Raw genomic sequence first — 19,593 nt, 5'->3', positions numbered from 1 at the left:
AAAACGCCACGTGTGAACTCAGCCTCACAGTCCCCTGATGTGAACATCATTGTAAATCTGTGGTTAGACCTCAAAATATCAGTGCATGCAAGATGACCCAGGAAGCTCAAATCTCAATAGTAACCTGTTCCTCGCATGTTGCTTCCTCATTTATAAACATTAACACACTCCCCCCGCAGTGACATCACTAGAATTAATTATATGCAAACACATGTAGTGGATCAATAAATTGGAATATCAAAATATACACAACATTCCAAAATTTAAACATTGTTTCAACAAAACAATAAAACAAAGCCGAGCAGATGAGCGTTTTTTTTAATATAAATTTTTATTGAAACCTTTTCGGTAACAACAAAGGGTGGTAACATAGAAAGCATTATTCATGACAACCATGTATTATATTTACTACTGTCACAGTATTTATAGGCTGAAGGCCTAGATTAAGAATGTCTCTCTCTAGAAGTAGAAGAGATGACCTTGTAATACTTTGCTTCCCGTGTAACAGTGTTAACAGCACTAACAACAGTATCATAAATAAACAACAAAAACAGAAAGGGATCGGGAAGGAAAGGGGGGAACCTCCCCCAAGCCGCCTCACTCAGCCAACCCAGTGGCCTATCTCACCTCCCCTCCAACCAGTATCAACCTCACACCAGTACTCTCCTTCAAAAAAAAATTTACATTTTTCCTTTAAAAAACACCTAACGCAGTGTAGAAAGGCACATACACCAAAAGATGCAAAAGCCATAAATGACCAAAACACCTGTCTGCCAAAACCCTACAATAAGCGTAGTCTTACTCCTTCCTTGCTGTGGAGGTTGGCACCCTAAGAAACAATTGTTTGGCGCCCCCAATCAACGTGGACTGTCCCTCTCTGCCCTGATGTAACCCTATCAATATAGGTGGGAAAACAATATAGTGAAGGAAAGAAATGAAAAGGATAGGCCTTTGTAAAATGTATAACATATCATAGGTTGCTCTATGGGTCTGGCAGAACAAGAGCAAAAATCAACAAAAATGAACTCAAGAACATGCAAAAATCTGCCCGCATGGTCACCTTGTTTAGTAAGGTCGGGTGGGTCATTTTTGGCGTGATAGGTTCACTATATAGTTCTCCATAGCATGCTCCCAAAACTTTATCGCCTGGGCGTTAGATTGAATTAATCACGAGGGGTCCTTGAGCTGGTAAATCCCCTGTTGGGGTCTGATACCCCTGGCCAGATTAGCCAGGATTCTGCCGGCTTTGTTCCCATATCTATAAAAATATATGTCCCTTTGGGTCAAAAACCGCTTTTCTCTCCTTTCTGCTTGAAGATTTGGGCTGTGTGCACACGCTGCAGATTTTGCTGCGGTGTACAGTACCATGATACCCTATGGGAATCAAAAACCGCAGTGTAGACTGAGCTCCTCTGTTAACTCCCCGTACCTCTGTAATGTACGCTTTTTCAAGGTGCACATGTAGGTGACATAATTTTCCCTCTGAGTACAGCCTTCGCTCTCTCCCACAGGAGTGAAGGCTCATTTTGATGTAGCTCCTTGTCGGTTAAAAATTCCTGCCACCACATCCTGAGGGAGAAGGTAAAGGAGTCATCTGCGTACACAAAGTTAGGGAATCTCCAGAGGAAATCAGTACCCTTCTGATAGGTCTCCCTCAGGTCTAACAGCATAGGGGAGTGGTCCAAGAGGATCAAATCTCCAATTGTTGCATCTATTAGTTTGGGAATCAGGGGGAGGGAAGTCAGGAAGTAATCAATCCGGGATCATGAGTTTTTAGCGTGAGAAAAGAATGTGTATTCCGTGCCATCAGGATGTAAGAATCTAAAAGCATCTTTTACAGAACACTGTGCCAAGAGTGGAGCCATTACCCTGCCTCTTGAAGACTCAGAGCTACTGGATGGAGTCTCATGTTTTCTATCTTCCAAGGTAGATATCACCGAATTGAAATCACCCCCTACTATTTTGTTAAGATTCTGGTCTGCATTAATTGTATTCTCCAAATATTTAAAGAAAGGCTTATTGCTCTCATTTGGGCCATACACATAAAAATGGAGACGTCACCTAGTTGCGTCGACAAAGTTTAGTGCGATAGTCTTCCCTCTTCATCAGTCTGGTGAGAGATCAGGTGGTGGGTAAAGTGTTTGCTAATATGAGTCAGCGCACCAGCCCTGCAGCGATGGAGACCCATATACACTCCCCACCCAGAACCTTCGCATTGTGATAGTCAGCCTCACGCAAATGAGTCTCCTGAAGGAGAGTTACATCAGGTTTAAGTCATTTTAGATGTCTAAGGACCATCATTCATTTTTGTGGGGAGCGCAGGCCTTTAACATCCCAGCAAATTATTCTCATGTTAAATGTATAATATGTAGGTCTGTGAATTAAGCTTGTATCTTAAACAGATTGAGGCAGGTGGGGTAGAGGCAGGAGAAGGGGAAAGACAGTGGGGAAAAAACGAACATCAGAGTGAAATTCAATAGGAAACAACATTAGCTGCAGTGGAAAAGACACTAAACAAGGAATTACAGCAAACTGTTCTGGGAGATAAGATCGCAGTCTCACCACAAACATTTCATCCAAGCGGCGACGATGAATAAAATAGCATTCACCAACTGGAGAAATGGAAAACATTTAACAAATGGACTACACTTCTACCCGACCCTGTGAGACAAGGGTCCCTCTAACCCTCCGTCATATCAAAATAGGCTTAACTAGAATCAAAAGATCCACATCAGTCAGGGATGAATCATCCATTTTCACGGGGTCTCACTTCCTCTATTGTCCTCAGAATTCCGCGGTGACTGTCGAGCTTCAGAGTTTCTCAGGGAGTGGTTGTTCTTGGGGAGGTTTTTTGATTTGAACAGCTCTCTAGTAAAAGCTTCTGCTTTGTCAGGGCAGACAAAAGTGTGAGATATCCCCGAGCTCTCTCTAACCAACAAGGTTGCAGACTATTCAAGTTGAAATCGGATGCCTTCCTGGTACAATTTCATACAGATAGGGCTAAAAGCCTTGCGCCTCCTTATAACATCAGCTGAGAAATCATCAAAGATGAGACTTTTGTGGCCACAGATCTTCAAAGGTTGGTTGCATCTCTGGTATGCTTGCAATATATCAATTTTGTCATTGTAATCCAAAAAGCGCATGATCGTCTGGCGTGGGCACTTCAGGGCCCTTCCCTCAGATGTAGTCGAGGGTGCCATAGGCCCTACTCTGTGGGCCCTCCACTTTTCGTCCCGTGGAAAGATGCAAGGCCTTGGGAAGATCAATTTCACAGATTGGCTTTAGATCCTTAGGTAGAAAAGATTCTGGCAGGCCCACCAAGCGGAAATTATTATGTAGGGAACGATTTTCCAGGTCATCAATTCTATCCCATAGTAAGGTGTTTTCTTTTGCAAGCGCCAAGAGCTTATTATGGTCACTATAGGTGTCATCTTCAAGATTTGACAGTCTTTTTCCTATTTCAGAGATACTTTCGGCTTGTTCGTCCTGTCTGTCTTGCATTCCCTTAAGGCTGAATTTAATGAATCTTCAATAGTAGATTTGATTTCCGGCAGAATTTTAGCCATAATGTTATCAACTATAGAGGGGATATTTATTTGCAAGTCTGAGTTACCAGGTGATGGTAAAGAGGTGGAAACGGGCATCACAGCTTCCCTGACAGAGGTCATATTGGAAGAAGTCATGTTAGCGGACTCCCCAGAAGGCTGGCGCTGTTTCTGCCCGCTGTGCAAAAGGTATCGGTCCATATAAAGATATGTTGTAAATGCAGATTATTGCACATCTTTAATTCTAAGCAGGTCACAAGGTCGTATTTGCAAGGAAAGCAAGATGCAGATGTTTCCACGGGGTTAACGGAGGGCAAGGGACACCAACTACACAACTTTCACATGACTGACGCACGACTCGGAAGCCACACAATCAAAGTGGTCTGTTTCTGTTAGGTGGAAAACAAACTGCAGCAAGATTCAAATTTGTCAGGCTGTGAGTGACTTCGTGGATCACAAGAGGGGGTAGACATTTGCAGTAGAGCAGCGAAGTATTGTACAATTTTATGGCAGCAGGAAGATGCAGGCTCTTCAATACAGGACACTTTCCTCTGCTGTCCAGGGAGAGGGGGACAAAACCCTTCCCAGGGAGGGTAGCTGACATTAAGGTCTCAAAATGGTCCTGGGATAAGTGGCAATAATCCCTCAGTGAAAGAGGATGAAGTGGAACCTCAAAGTCTGCTTTTTTGTTGCTTTTCGGGGAAGTCCTGTGGGAGCTCCAGACCCCTGCTTCCCCACACAACAAGAGTCAGATCACGCCTCTGTAGAACGCTTTTGTGACCAGCTGTTAGTCCTTAAAAGGTTAGTCCAAAACCAAAAAGTATACTTCAATTAATAAATCTTTTAAAACTAACAACTTTTGTAATTCAAGTCATTTTTTTGATTCCACACCATTCACTCTGTACTGAACTTATGGTTCTGCTTATATTACCCGCCTCCTATGATGATTCATTTGAGAATCCTCAGTGCATGATGGGATATTCAAACAATTCATCATCTGCTGGCTGACACTGCTGTCACTCCCCTTTCTACCCTGAAATGTAGCATCATTGAAGGGGGCTGGGACATCCCAACACTCCGCTTACTTAGTTTTACCCCCGGAAACAAAGCATTATCAGTCACGCTCCTTTCATGGGCTGGTCCCTGGATTGTCTCCCTTGTGCAATGTCTCCCCCAGCATCCTGTGTGATGAGAGCAGCGTCCAGGCTGTTGTCTGCTTAGCTGAATACTAATAAGCCGTCTCTGCTTACAGTCAGAAATAAAATACAACAGTGCACTTATAGTATCTGAGTGCTTACTTTATGATTCATAGCTGTTCATCTGTTCCCCCAACAAATGATTTCAGTGATAAAAACTGACATCCTGCCAAGTTTGAGCAAGGTCTACTACTTCCCGGATGCCTCTTCTGCACAGTACAAGCATAAGAAAAACTTTATAAATGCCGGCATCACAAGAAAGATTTTGGAGTGGAAGCTGAATTGCCCTTTTAGCCACAGGTCATGACAAATGTGTATGTGATGATTTAGGATGCCCCGTGAAACGTTTTGTAGCTCGGGCTAGCCTCCAGAGGACATATTCAGACCAAATCTTATCTCCCTTGCAACTTTTCAACTGGAGGGAGAAAATTATTCCTAACATCCAGATCATGTACTGTACAAACCAGGACTATGAAAAAGAGGAAAGTTTGTAAAACATTGATTTCTGTAAGCAGAGCCCATCCGAGAGACTCAGCAATACTGGACTGTCATCCCAGGTAAGTGAAAAAGAAAAAATAACAATGAATATTTCATTCAACAGTGATGTCCATGAAGGGATTGAAGGTGGCTGTCACGGCCCCGGGTTCCACTTACCTTGTTGCACGCGCTTCCCCGTGCCCGGCCTTCGGCTCCCTCGGCGTCGGGCGCCTGCGCACTGCCTCCCTCCTGGTGCGCAGCCCCCTGGGTAGTATGACGCACTGGCCCCGCCTCCAATATGGCGGCGCCCAGTGCTACTTATGCCCGGCGTCTGGACAGGTAAGGCGCCTGTTCTACTAATGCGGTGACGCTGTCTCATAGCAGCGTTCTCTATGTTACAGGCCCCTTCTACCCTGCCTCTGTCTGTACAGTGTTCCTGGTCTTAAGTACCTCTATTCTTGCCTCTGCCTTCGCTGTGTGCTGTATCTTCAGTTCCCTCTCCCTTTGCCTCCGCCTACGCTGTCTCCGACAGCTCTCACTCTGCACTCTTGCTATACGGTACCCTCTGTTGGTCCTTACTCCTTCCCTGTCCTGCTCCTTCCACCCTCCCGCTTTGTGTTTTATCAGTACTTCTGCTTTTGCAGCGTCCAGCTATTGCCACCCGCTGCGCTCCGGTCCTGCGCTCTGCCCGTTCTCCACGGCCTCTGTGTTCCCCTGGGCTCCCTGTATGGATTCGCCTGTGCCTCCTCTCCTGTCTAAGCCCGGTCGTCCCTTTGGTTCTGGCTGTCGCGGTTCTATCCCCTGGGGGTCTGCCCCTAACACTCCCTGTATAGGGGGTGGTTCTCACCTGGGCGCTCGCCCTCAGGTGCTCTGGAGCCGTGACCCAGAGGGTCCACTTCTGGGTTGCCTCTGCGTTCCTCTTGCTACAGCAACCGTAATAGTTAGAACAGGCCATGGACCCCACTGGAGCCACGGCTGCCCAAAAAGATTTGGTTTTCCTTTGGGAAAACCAGACGCGCATGATGTCCTTTATGAAAACTATGGACTCGCGTCTTTCCGCTCTCCAATCCTCTGACCGTAACGCTGCCCAGTTGGCTGGCTTACAGCAAGAATTGGCGCAGCAGAGTGACACCCAGTCACATATCCTCAGCTATATGGCTATATGTCGGGTTTTTGACGAACCGGGTCGTTTAGCCTCCACCACTGAGGCTTTGTTTAGCCTCTGCCAAGGTTCTCTAACCGTGGGCCAGTACGCCATACAGTTCAGGACCCTGTCCGCCGACTTAGGTTGGAATAACGAGGCGTTGGTGGGCGCTTTCTGGCGAGGTCTCTCAAGTCGTATTAAAGATGAGCTCGCTGGTCGTGATACCCCTACAGCTCTGGAGGATTTGATTTCCCTGGCCACACGGATAGATCTCCGGTTTCAGGAACGGGCCAGGGAGAGAAGGGTTTCTCGTCCTTTATCTTCTCTTCGCAGACCACCCAGTCCCCGACCCAGGATCCTCTCCTCTGCCTCTGCTCCCAAACCTATGCAGGTGGACCGCCTGAAGCTCTCTGACCAGCGTCGTAGGGAAAGAACCCTACAGGGTCTTTGTTTCTACTGCGGTAGCGGCTCCCATTTGCTCCAAACTTGTCCTGACCGTCCGGAAAACTCCTCCGCCTAGGCCAGGTAAGAGAGGCCTTCCTGGGTATTTGTGATACCTCTCTACCCCTCACTTTGTCTGTCCTCTTGCATGTTGATGGGAAGCGGGCTTCTCTGGTGGCCTATGTGGATTCTGGTGCCGCCGGAAATTTTAATAGGCTTGAGGAGGTCAACAAATTTTCTGTTCCTGTGAGGCCCTTAGAGAACCCTCAAAGTCTCACTTCCGTAGATGGTCGACCCCTGCTAAAGACAGTTACCCATGTCACTCATGAGGTAGAGTTGCAGGTAGGAGCCCTGCACAAGGAGAAAATTAAATTTTATGTCTTGGCAGGTATTTCCCATCCAATCCTACTCGGTCTCCCTTGCCTGCGGCTCCACGAGCCCACCTTAGATTGGCATAGCGGCAACGTCTTGCGCTGGGGGAGTCTTGTCAGGCTCGGTGTCTGCTGCCGTTGCATCCCGTGGGTACCCCTCTTCCTTCTCCTGTTCCCTCCGGATTACCGTCGGCTTATAGTGCCTTTGTGGATGTTTTTGATAAGAAACATCTAGTCAGTATAGTCTAGATAATAGTCTAGAGATTATACAATGTAGTCTGCACGGGGAGTGTGAGTCATCACAGACACTTGGACGAGTAAGCATGGCCAAGGGGGTTACATCTCGCTGACTGGGCACTGGGGGACTCTACTGGCTGTGGGGACAGGTGCTGCTCCACAAGTCTTGGAATCCCCAAGGCTTGCAGGACAAACCTCTACATTTAACACTTCCTCCACTGCTTTTGCATCCTCTATCACCTCTAGGGCCTCCACCTGTGCCCTCAACCTCTGCCTTAATCAGACACGCGTTCTAAGTGTGGAGCAGACCCCCACCACCTCTGTACTGCACAGCCAGGGCTCTCTGCAATCAGGCAGTCTTAAAATTGATATGTCTTGGAGATTGCAGTCATACAGCTGAAGAGTTGTGGACAGTTCTCCAGGCTCAGTTTGATCAATGGCTGTCTCCGCTGAACCTACATGCAGGGAAGGTGTTAAGGGTGCAAGCTTGGTGGCGGCCCTATGGCAAGGAAAGCCCACACACGTGCCTTGCATGGCTCATGTCCTCAACTTGGTGGTACAGCGTATTCTCCACCACAATTCTGGCCTGGGTGAACTGCTCAAGAAGGCACGTAAGCTGTGTGCTCATTTCTGCCGTTCACACCCCTCTCCTCATCGACTTGCAGTGGAATTCCACTCTGCACGTTGGAGCGACTGTGGCAGCAGCAACAAGCCCTGACGCAGTATGTCATGTCATATAGCCTGGGCCAACGCGGTATGGACCTGGCGCATGTCACATTTACAGAGTGCGCACAGATTAAGGACTTCTGCATCCTTCTGCACAGTTTCAAAATGGCTACTGAGATAGTTATCACTGATGCCGCCATCGTCAGCAACACTATTCCGTCATCTATATGCTGGAGAAGACATTGAATAGCCTGCGGGAAGAGATGGTGGTCCCAGAAGAAGAGGAGGAAGCAGAGGAGGATGCAGAAGGGATAATACTGTCTCTACGTTCAAGACTGTCGCCACACAGGTGGGTGCCAAGGGAGGGTGGATTACTGTGATCGAGGGGGGCTAGTGATAACAGACAAGCTGTTATGGAAGGTGCAAGATCCGAGGAACAAATGGAGGAGAAAGAGGTGATGGGCGAGCAACTGTAAGATGAAAAGGATAATACTCCCCTCTCTGTTATCCGTGATTGGCGGGATGGGACGGAGGAAACGAGCCTCATTGTTACCCAGCCACCAACAAAGCATGGGCTTGGACCTCATGGTAGAGCCCGACATATGAGCGCCTTCTTGCTGCACTATCTGCAACATGATCCCCGTATAGTTATGATTAGGAATAATGCTGACTACTGGGTTGCCACTTTCTTAGATCCACGTTATAAAACCAAATTTTGCCAGACGATCCCCGCCCTAGAAAGGGAACAGGGAATGCTGGAGTATTGAAACACGCTTTTACACAACCTTAAGAGAGCTTTTCCCTAAGACAGCAGTGAAGCACACCATTCGAATCGCGGTTGTAGACTTCCCACCTCCGAACCGTCAATTCTTCAACGCCAAAATATTATCAGCAGCAGCAGTGGTGGAAGTAGAAGAAGCAATTTCTGTGAGTCCTTTGAAACTTTTTTAGGCCAACGCATGGCGTGGGTTACTTGCTTATGTATTTTGGCCAAAATATTAACTAATACCTCTCATATTTTTTATATGTGTTTTTTGCACTTTATTTTTCAGGGTGCAGTTGGGCCCATTCAGTCTTGTAAACTGTGGTGTCTGTTCACATGGGATGCATTTGGATGGCACTAGGCAGCCCGCCTGATCTAATAGTATGGGCGTAACTAATAGGCTGTTAGCCTGGATGCTGTGCATTACCATTGTGTGAACAGCGCCGCATACAAGTCTTCATTGTGCATTAATATACCAAGCATCCGTCCCTCCATACATTGGTAGGTCGTGAGCGGTTGTCTCATCGGTATTCTTGCACCTGTGTTGCCCCCATCTTAACTATATGGGCCCACTCACCCTGACAGTGCATTTGTTGGGAGGCCTGGGCAGGTCAGCATCTCTGCCTTTTTGCTGTTTTTGAACATTTGACATTTACCTGAATTTTTATATCTACACGATTTACACAAATTATATTTTCTAGTCTTAACTCTATACTATTTAACATTAGAAGCTGTGTATTTTTGTAATTATTTGTACGTATACATGATTGATTACCACTTCCGTCTCTGTAAAAACAATCCCCTTTAACCCCTTTCTGACATCGGGTGTAAACGTACACTGATGTCGGACTCCCTCCTTTTGATGTGGGCTCTGGCACTGAGCCTACATCTTTTCTCGCACATGATGGGCCAGAAATCCCGCACATTGGTGACCCTATCACGTGATCGCGGGTCACTGATAGGTTGACATGACAACCAGAGGTCTCCAGCAGACCTCTATGGTTGTCACTGCCGTATCCTACCGTATGAGTGCTGCCCAGTGGTTGGCGCTCATAGCAAGTGAGCAACTCTGCTACATGCAGGTGATCTGATCATTGCTTGTATGTGGCAGAGCCTATCGGGTTATAGCATCTTCTAGCCTCCCATTGAGACTATTGAAGCATGCCTGTGGAAACATGGGGTGGTCAGCGGGCGCCCCAGTCAGCTGGCTGAAACGACATGGATCAGGGATCGTCCCATCGAATGCTCTCCCTTTAACATGGGCATAACGCTACTCAGACAACACACAGTGAGGGTAAAACAGTGTGGCAATGCTTTATTGAACCACAAAACAGGCAGATAACACATAGAACAGTCCCAGCAAAATACCCAACAGAGTGCACATTACAGAGTCTCACCCTTCCGCTGATTCGCTCCCAGGATCGCTACCCCACCTGTGGCACGCACAGAGAGGAGGTAATGACGTGTAGGAAGATGACAATCCATTCAGTCCATACAAGGTAAAAGGCCAGTTGATCCGAGGATCACAACCTGGCTTCTCCAAATGTATCCATGGTTCAGCGATGGTCAATGGAAGAGATCTGTGTTCTTCCAACCGAGGCTGAAAACCCCTAGGTTGTTTCCTGTAGAATGATAGATCCGTGTCCCTCGTGATGTAAAAACTATATGAAGTATATAGTTTGAAGTTTGGGATCTGCCAATATGTGGCTAGCTTTCTGACGGTTTCGGATAATATGATAAATGATTTTAGTTTTATTTTGTCTAGTCTCGCTTGAATATAGATCACTATTAAATAGTCTCCTGATGAGTCGCCTTTGATGAGGACAATGAAACCCGTAGAAATAAGAGGCTTGGAGAGTGAGTGTGTATATGTCACCTCACCCTATATACTGAACTGTGGGCTTTATGTTTTTTCTATTAGTCACCTTCTGACTAACCTTCAGGCAGTGAATTATGGGTATAGTTTTACATTTGGAATTAATAAAGATTAGTTCTATCCTTTTGTCAGCAAACATGAGGAATGACAAGAGACAACCCATTTAAAAAGATTCAATTTTGGTTAAAACTTTTCCAACATTAAGAAAATGAAAAGGCTTCTCCCCTGTGTGTCTGCTCTGATGTCTAACAAGAAGCGCTTTCTGGTTAAAATATTTCCCACATTCTAAACAGGAAAAAGACTTCTCCCCGTGTGAGTTCTCTGGTGAGGTGGCTCAGTAGTTAGCACTGCAGCCTTGAAGCACTGTAGTCCAGGGTTCAACTCCCACGAAGGACAACATCTGCAAGGAGTTTGTATGTTCTCCCCGTGTTTGTGTGGGTTTCCTCCAATATTCCTAAGACATACTGATAGGGAATTTACATTGTGAGCCCAATTGGGGACAGCTATGATACTGTGTGCAAACTGTAAAGGGCTGCGGAATATGTTAGCGCTAAATAAAAGAAAGGTTATTATTATTAATAAGATTCCATTTCTGGTTAAAACATTTCACACATTATGAACAGGAGAAAGGCTTCTCCCCTGTGTGAGATCTCTGATGGTGATCAAGATTTATTTTCCATTTAACATGAAAGCGGTTTCTCCCCTGTGTAAGTTATTTGGTGTGGAACAAGACTCCCTTTCTGTTTAAAACATTTTCCACATTCTGAACATGAAAAAGGTTTCTCCCCTGTGTGAGTTCTCTGATGAGTAACAAAATGGGATTTACTTGCAAAATGTTTCCCACATTCTGAACAGGAAAAAAGCTTCTCCCCTGTGTGAGTTCTCTGGTGCTTAACACAATCTGATTTATTGCAAAAACATTTCCCACATTCTGAACAGGAAAAAGGCTTCTCCCCTGTGTGAGTTCTCTGATGAGTAACAAAATGTGATTTCTGATTAAAACATTTCCCACATTCTGAACATGAAAAAGGCTTCTCCCCTGTGTGAGTTCTCTGGTGAGTAACAAAATGTGATTTATGTGCAAAACATTTCCCACATTCTGAACAGGAAAAAGGCTTCTCCCCTGTGTGTGTTCTCTGGTGAGTAACAAGCTCTGATTTCTGTTTAAAACTTTTCCCACATTCTGAACATGAAAAAGGCTTCTCCCCTGTGTGAGTTCTCTGGTGAGTAACAAAATGTGATTTATGTGCAAAACATTTCCCACATTCTGAACAGGAAAAAGGCTTCTCCCCTGTGTGAGTTCTTTGGTGTCTAACAAAATGTGATTTCTCGTTAAAACATTTCCCACATTCTGAACAGGAAAAAGGCTTCTCTCCTGTGTGAGTTCTTTGGTGAGTAACAAAACGTGATTTCCATGTAAAACATTTCCCACATTCTGAACATGAAAATGGCTTCTTTGCTTTAGGAGCAGTTTGTTTTTTATTGCCTCTTTTGTGATTTTGATTTTCCTTAGTAGTTGGTAATGAATCAGAAGATGGGACCTGTTTCATAGGATCAGATGACAGATCTTTGCTGTGAATGGATGATGGTATATCTGGAGTAATGGCATTCACTTCAGTTGTATCTTGTAGGATCTCAAGATCATCAGATTGAAAAATTGAAGATGTCAGCTGTCCCTCTGATCTCCTGGTATAGTCATCTGCTAAGATAAAAAACAATTATTATTTATTAATAAAATATCTTTTAGTTTTGGATTTTTAAACACTTCTAATTAAACTGTCCATAAAAATTGTAAGCTATGTAAAAAAAATCTTTAATTTTTGAGAGAAAAAACAGCAGATAAGAACATGCAGCTGAAAGACAAACTAATCAAGGATACTAGATGTGGTAAAGAGGACCCAAGACAGGGTACTCAGAAGGAAGCTAAGAAAAAGGAAGCAAAACTTCTTTCCTGCATGCTGACCAACGCAAGAAGCCTGACCAATAAGATTGAAGATCTGGAGTTGGTAATGTATGAGGAAAAATACGACATAGTAGGAATAACTGAGACATGGTTAGACGACAGCTATGACTGGGCGGCTAACTTGCAAGGATATGATTTGTTTAGGAGGGATCGTAAAAAAAGGAAAGGGGGTGGAGTCTGTCTATATATATATATAAAGCCCACATTGAGAGAAGATATACAAGAGGGAAATGAAGAGGTGGAGTCTCTATGGGTGGAGATACAAGGAGGGAAAAGTAATAAAATCCTCATAGGGGTTTGTTATAAGCCACCAAATATAACAGAAACCACTGAGAATGTATTATTGAAACAGATAGACAAAGCAGCAAATCCCAATGAGGTGATTATTATGGGGGACTTCAACTACCCCGACATAAACTGGGAAACTGAAACCTGCGTATCTCAGAAAGGAAACCAATGTCTGTCAGTGACCAAGGATAATTCTCTGTCACCACTTGTGCAGGGCCCAACTAGAGGGACAGCCCTTCTGGACTTAATGTTAAGCAACAGGCCAGATAGAATAACAGAAGTGCGAGTCGATGGCACCGAGGGAACAGTGACCACAATATAATACAATTCCACTTGTCCTTCAGTAAGGTGCCCTGGAAGGGGGTTACGAAAATGCTGAATTTCAGGAAAGCAAAGTTTGATCAGCTTAGAGAGGACCTTCGCCGAATTGATTGGGGCAATGTCCTCAAAAATAGTAGCACAGAAAATAAATGGGAAATATTTATATCAGTTTTACACCCCCACTGCGAGCTAGCCATACCGTACAGAAATAAAAGGGCTAGGAACAGGAGAACACCAATGTGGCTAAATAAGGATGTAAAAAGGGCAATAAAGAACAAGAACAAGGCATTTAGGAAGCTAAACAAGAAGGCAATGAAGAAGCATTAAAAAGTTATAGAGAAAAAAATAAAATGTGTAAAAAACAAATACATTTAGTAAAAATGGAAACTGAGAGACTCATTGCTAAGGAAAGTAAAACAAACCCCAAACTATTCTTTAATTATATAAACAGTAAAATGATTAAAATTGATGGTGTCGGCCCTTTAAAGAACAATGAGGGTGAAATCATAGAGAGCGATGTGGGAAAAGCAAATGTTTTAAATACTTTTTTCTCAACAGTTTTCACACAGGAAAAGGATTTGCCAGGGGAAATGCAGAGTGATAATGTAAACTCCCCATTAAGTATTACCTGCCTAACCCAGGAAGAAGTGCAGAACCGCCATAGTAAGATTAAAATTGACAAATCACCAGGCCCTGATGGCATTCACCCTCGGGTATTAAGGGAGTTAAGTAATGTGATAGACAGACCTCTATTCCTTATATTTAAAGACTCTATAGAAACAGGGTCTGTTCCTTTTGATTGGCGGCAAGCAAATGTGGTACCAATATTCAAAAAGGGGTGTAAAAGGGAACCTGGAAACTATAGGCCGGTAAGCTTAACATCTGTTGTAGGGAAAATTTTTGAAGTGTTTCTAAGGGATACCATTATGGAATATCTCAATGTTAATAAATGTTTAACTCCATATCAACATGGATTTATGAAGGATCGCTCCTGTCAAACTAACCTGATCAGCTTCTATGAGGATGTAAGCTCTCAAATGGACAAAGGAGAATCATTGGATGTCATTTATCTCGACTTCTCTAAAGCATGTGACACTGTCCCACATAAAAGATTGGTCAGTAAGATGAGAAAGCTCGGGCTAGGGGAAAATGTGTGTAGATGGGTAGGTAGCGGGCTTAGTGATAGAAAACAAAGAGTGGTTATTAATGGGGCACACTCAGATTGGGCCAGGGTTACTAGTGGGGTACCACAGGGGTCTGTATTGGGCCCCCCACTATGTAATATATTTATTAATGATCTAGTGGATGGCTTACACAGTAAAATATCAGTATTTGCAGATGATACAAAACTATGTAAGGTAGTTAACATAAAGGAGGACAGTTTGCAACTACAGACAGATTTGAGTAAATTGGAGAATTGGGCTGAAAAATGGCAAATGAGGTTTAACACAGATAAGTGTAAGGTTATGCACATGGGAAGGAGAAACAGATGCTACAATTACTTACTAAACGGGAAACTGCTGGGGAAATCAGACATGGAAAAAGACTTAGGCATCTTAGTCAATAAGAAGCTAAATTGGAGTGCCCAGTGTCAGGCAGCTGCCACCAAAGCAAATAGGGTCATGGGATGCATTAGAAGAGGTCTGGGGACACGAGATGAAAACATAATTCTCCCTCTGTACAAATCACTCGTCAGACCACACTTGGCGTATTGTGTGCAATTTTGGACGCCGGTGCTCAAGAAAGGCATTACTGAACTTGAAAGGGTTCAAAGGCGGGCTACTTAAACGATAAATGGAGTTTGTTCACTACAATACCCAGAAAGGTTATCAAAATTAGGTCTATTTACTCTAGAAAAGAGAAGACTTAGGGGAGACTTAATATATATGTACAAGTATATCAGAGGGCAATACAGAGATCTCTCCAATGAACTGTTTGTACCAATGACTGTGACAAGAACAAGGGGGCATTCTCTTCGTTTGGAGGAAAGACAATTTCGGCACCAGCATAGAAGAGGGTTCTTCACGGTAAGAGCAGTGAGGCTCTGGAATTCTCTTCCTGAGGAAGTGGTGATGGCCAACTCACTGAATGAATGTAAGAAAGGAATGGATGCTTTTCTTGTGAGTAACAGTATAGAAGGTTACGAATAAACAGAATATTATAGGTAGATGGTTGACCCAGCTTAGGGGAAGGAATTTTTTTCCCTATGGAGAAAATTGGCTTCTACTCTGTGGGTTTTGTGCCTTCCCCAGGATCAACAATGCAGAACAGCTGCACTAAAAATAGGCTGAACTAGATGGACATAAGGTCTTCCTTCAGCCTTCAAAACTATGTTACTATGTTATGTTACTATGTTACCAAGACAATGAGACTTTACAGTCTAATAGAAAACCTTGTTGGATGGACCAGTAGTGTGTGGTGTTCAACTGTTTGTTCATTCTGCCTCCCAAATATTGAATAAAAAGAAACCAATCAATGTTATGTAGGTGAAAATAATACCAATTCTCAACTCTCAAAAAACAAGTCCCCACTCAGGTCCATCACACTATCAGTGGCTAAAAGCCGGTTGAAAAGCTCCAGGGTTTCGATAAACCAATCCAGCAAAATCCGCTCTCACTTCGGAGTCTTGCAGTGTGCACAAACAACATTTAGGATCCCTGTATTTAGCAATATTATAGTGAGAAGAACCCACTTAATTTGCGGTGTGTGTCTCCTGGAGCACAATCTGGGCACTATGTGCTGGGTAATAACATGGCAAATGTGTAATTTTCACTCTCCAACATCCACTGTGTGTTAATTTCCGGAAAGTTGCTGTGGAGTCAAAATATTCACTCCTCCTACACACGTGGCCAAAATAGTTGGTACCCCTCGTTTTATGACAGATAAACCCACAATGGTCACAGAAATAACTTGAATCTGACAAAAGTAGTAATAAATCAAAAATCTATGAAAATTAGCAAATGAAAGTCAGACATTGCTTTTCAGCCATGCTTCCACAGAATTTAAAGTAAAACTCATGAAATAGGCCTGGGCAGAAACGATGGTTCCTTAACTAAAATATTTTGTTGCACAACCTTTTGAGGCAATTACTGCAATCAAACGATTCCTGTAACTGTCTCTGAGACTCCTGCACCTCTCGACAGGTATTTTGGCCACTCCTCAAGAGCAACTGCTCCAGTTGTCTCGTGTTTGAAGGTTGTCTTTTCCAGATGACATGTTTCAGCTCTTTCCAAAGATGCTCAATAGGATTTAGGTCAGGGCTCATAGAAGGCCACTTCAGAATAGTCCAATGTTTTCCTCTCAGCCATTCTTGCATGTTTTTAGCTGTGTATTGTGTGTCATTATCCTGTTGCAAGACCCATGACCTGCGACTGATACCAAGCTTTCTGACATTGGGCAGCACATTTCTCTCTAGAATCCCTTGATAGTCTTGAGATTTCACTGTACCCTGCACAGATTCTAGACACCCTGTGCCAGATGCAGCAAAGCAGCCCCAGAACGTAACAGTAGGAACAGTGATTTTGTGATATGCCTCATTTCTCCATCTGAGAACATAGAGCTGATGTGCCTTGCCAGAACGTTCCATTTTTGTCTCATCTGTCCATAGGACATTCTCCCAGAAGCTTTGTGGCTTGTCAACATGTAGTTTGGCAAATTCCAGTCTGTTTTTTTATGATTATTTTCAATAATGGTGTCCTTCTTGGTCGTCTCCCATGAAGTCCACTTTGGCTCATACGACGGATGGTGTGATCTGACACTGATGTTCCTTGAGCTTCAAGTTCACCTTTAATCTGTTTACAAGTTTTTCTGGGCTATATTACCATTCATATTATCTGTCTCTTTGATTTGTCATCAGTTTTCCTCCTGCGGTCACGTCCAGGGAGGTTGGCTACAGTCCTATGGATATTAAATTTCTCAATAACATGTGCAACTGTAGTCACAAGAATATGAAGCTGCTTGGAGATGGTCTTATAACTTTTACCTGTAACATGTTTGTGTATAATTTTCTTTCTAATCTCCTGAGACAACTCTTTCCTTCGCTTCCTCTGGTCCATGTTGAGTGTGATACACACCATGTCACCAAACAGCACAGTGAGGATCTGTAGCCTCTATACAGGTCACTCACTGATTCCAAGACTGTAGACACCTGTGATGCAAATTAGTGAACACACCGTGATTTACACATTCTGTGGAAGCTTGATTGAAAAGCAATGTCTGACTTTCATTTTCATAGATTTTTTATTATTACTTTTGTCAGATTCAAGTTATTTCTGTGACCATTGTGGGTTTTTCTGTCATTAAACGAGGGGTAAGAACAATTTTGACCCCGTGTGTATAGTTTACAACCATCAGTGAATTAATTAATAACATGGAATCACTTTATGGGTATTTCGACTATTCTGGTTTTCTGTCATTTAGTTATATTAGAGCTTCTGCATATGGTGTGTCCAATCTCATCTGGGATCTGTTCCTGCTGTCCAGCTGGAGTAATCTGCTCCCTACTTCAGCCAACTGGAAAGTACCACACCCTACTAAAGCGCAAAGCACATGGCCGGAATCTGCCAGATACAGCGCTGTTCTCCTCTGGTTCAGTCCTCTGTGCTCAGCTTGCGGCTTGTGTATTTGTTTCCTGCTGTGACCGTGGCCCGTTTACTGACTACTCTTGTGTCTTCTGATTCTGTGTTCTGTCCTTCTGGTTCTGACCCAGCTACCTGACTATTCTTCTTGGCATCTAACACCACAGAGTAGCAGGTAACACCATGGTCCAAGCCTAGGGGTCCCAGTGTAAGTCCAGATCCATGTGAGGGTGTTAAAGGGCGATGAGCAAGTCAATCCTTGGGATATGGAAAGCAGAGAAGATAGCGCCAAGCATGTTCATGGTGGACATCTTTTGAGCTGCCAGGTGACCATGAACAGTGCTCCCAATACATTGTGTCTGCAAACTATTCCAGCTAGATCTGCATTCATATAGCTAAATGGCGCTCCTTCCCTTCTGAACACTGCCATGTGCCCAGACAGTAGTGTACAACCGTATGTAGGGTATAGTGCGAAGCTGGAGAATAATTTGTAAGATCCATTTGTTTTCTATTATCCTTTGTGAATAATTTATCACCACAAAGTGACACACGTCAGATATTAATAATGGGGCCTGATTAAGAACACAAAACTGGCTGCAGGAAGAGGTTAAATCAGAGGATTTTGGACACTACTGTAATCAAACACTGTGACTATAGACAATAACATCTACTGAAATGATCAAACTCCACAGTCTCCATCAGTAATAAATGAGCAGCTAGTGGTGAAACCTCTCTGGGGTAATTAGAGTATGGGGCTCGGTGACGTCACAATCTAAACTATCGTAAGGGCCAATATTTTCTGTCAGATAAGATTCATGGAGAAATATTACACATTTATAGAGAACTGTGTATAATAGTGCAGAGCTGAGATGTCTTAAAGGAACCTGTCAGCAGGATTGTGCACAGTAACCTACAGACACTGTCAGGTCAGCGCCGATATACCGATTACAATGATACCTGGTGATGAAATCCGTCTTGTGGTTGTTGTGTAATGCGTATTTGTAGTTTTCAGTTAATGATATTCTCGTGCTCTGGGGCGGGGCTGTGGGCGGGGCTTTATGTGGTGCTCTGATTACATATTCCTCTGTATTGGCTTATGACAGGTTGCTGACCCCTCACTGACCTGCCCCCATTATTACATAATGCATATAATAACATTGATATTATTATTGATAATGCCTATAATATTGTGGCTATTGTGAGGCTTAGAAAAAAAATTACATCCAGCAAAATGACACCAACGGCGCCTGCGCAGTAGCCTCTATCTCTTACTTATAGATACTACTGCGCAGGGCGCCGCCATAGCCGGTGACATTTTGCTGGATGTAATACAGATGAATATGTAATCAGAGCACCACATAAAGCACATATTTTTCTACAAGTGATTTTCTATCTTGTCAGCACATTCTACATACGCTGTAATTTGGCTTTATAGTTACAGATCTGGGCAGGTAACGGTCAGCGTCTCCTAATGTGAAGGAGAGAATGGCTACTAAATCAATTATTAAACCTTATATAAGTCAGTTCAAATATGGTGTACCAAGATGGCGTCTGTGTCTTCAGACAACACCTTGGAAGGAATCCTTGGAATGCAGAAGCTGAGATACTGGATACCATATATGGAAGTGAAGCTGAAATGGACCTATCATAGACTGACACTGGCTACTCAGAAGATTGTGTGACACCCATTTCCTGTCTCTTTGTCTTGAGAATAAACTTCAGTTGTGT

General features: G+C 43.8%; 1 protein-coding gene across 1 annotated transcript; it reads right to left on the bottom strand.

Annotated features, from left to right (window-relative positions):
* Positions 1-10,140: 10,140 nt before the first annotated feature.
* Positions 10,141-19,168, bottom strand: LOC141100539 (uncharacterized). The gene is made up of 2 exons (XM_073589101.1): positions 19,138-19,168; positions 10,141-12,415 (listed from the first exon to the last, which is right to left on the bottom strand). The coding sequence occupies exons 1-2, from the start codon at positions 19,166-19,168 to the stop codon at positions 11,397-11,399; spliced, it is 1,050 nt and encodes a 349-aa protein (XP_073445202.1). The 3' UTR covers positions 10,141-11,396.
* Positions 19,169-19,593: the final 425 nt, after the last annotated feature.

The sequence above is a fragment of the Dendrobates tinctorius genome, unplaced genomic scaffold (assembly GCF_039654945.1).
Source record: "Dendrobates tinctorius isolate UK_male_01 unplaced genomic scaffold, ASM3965494v1 ptg000106l, whole genome shotgun sequence".
In the NCBI taxonomy this organism is placed as follows: Eukaryota; Metazoa; Chordata; class Amphibia; order Anura; family Dendrobatidae; genus Dendrobates; species Dendrobates tinctorius.
The sequence above is the reverse complement of the archived record's forward strand: the minus strand, read 5'-3'. Positions and strand labels throughout refer to the sequence as shown.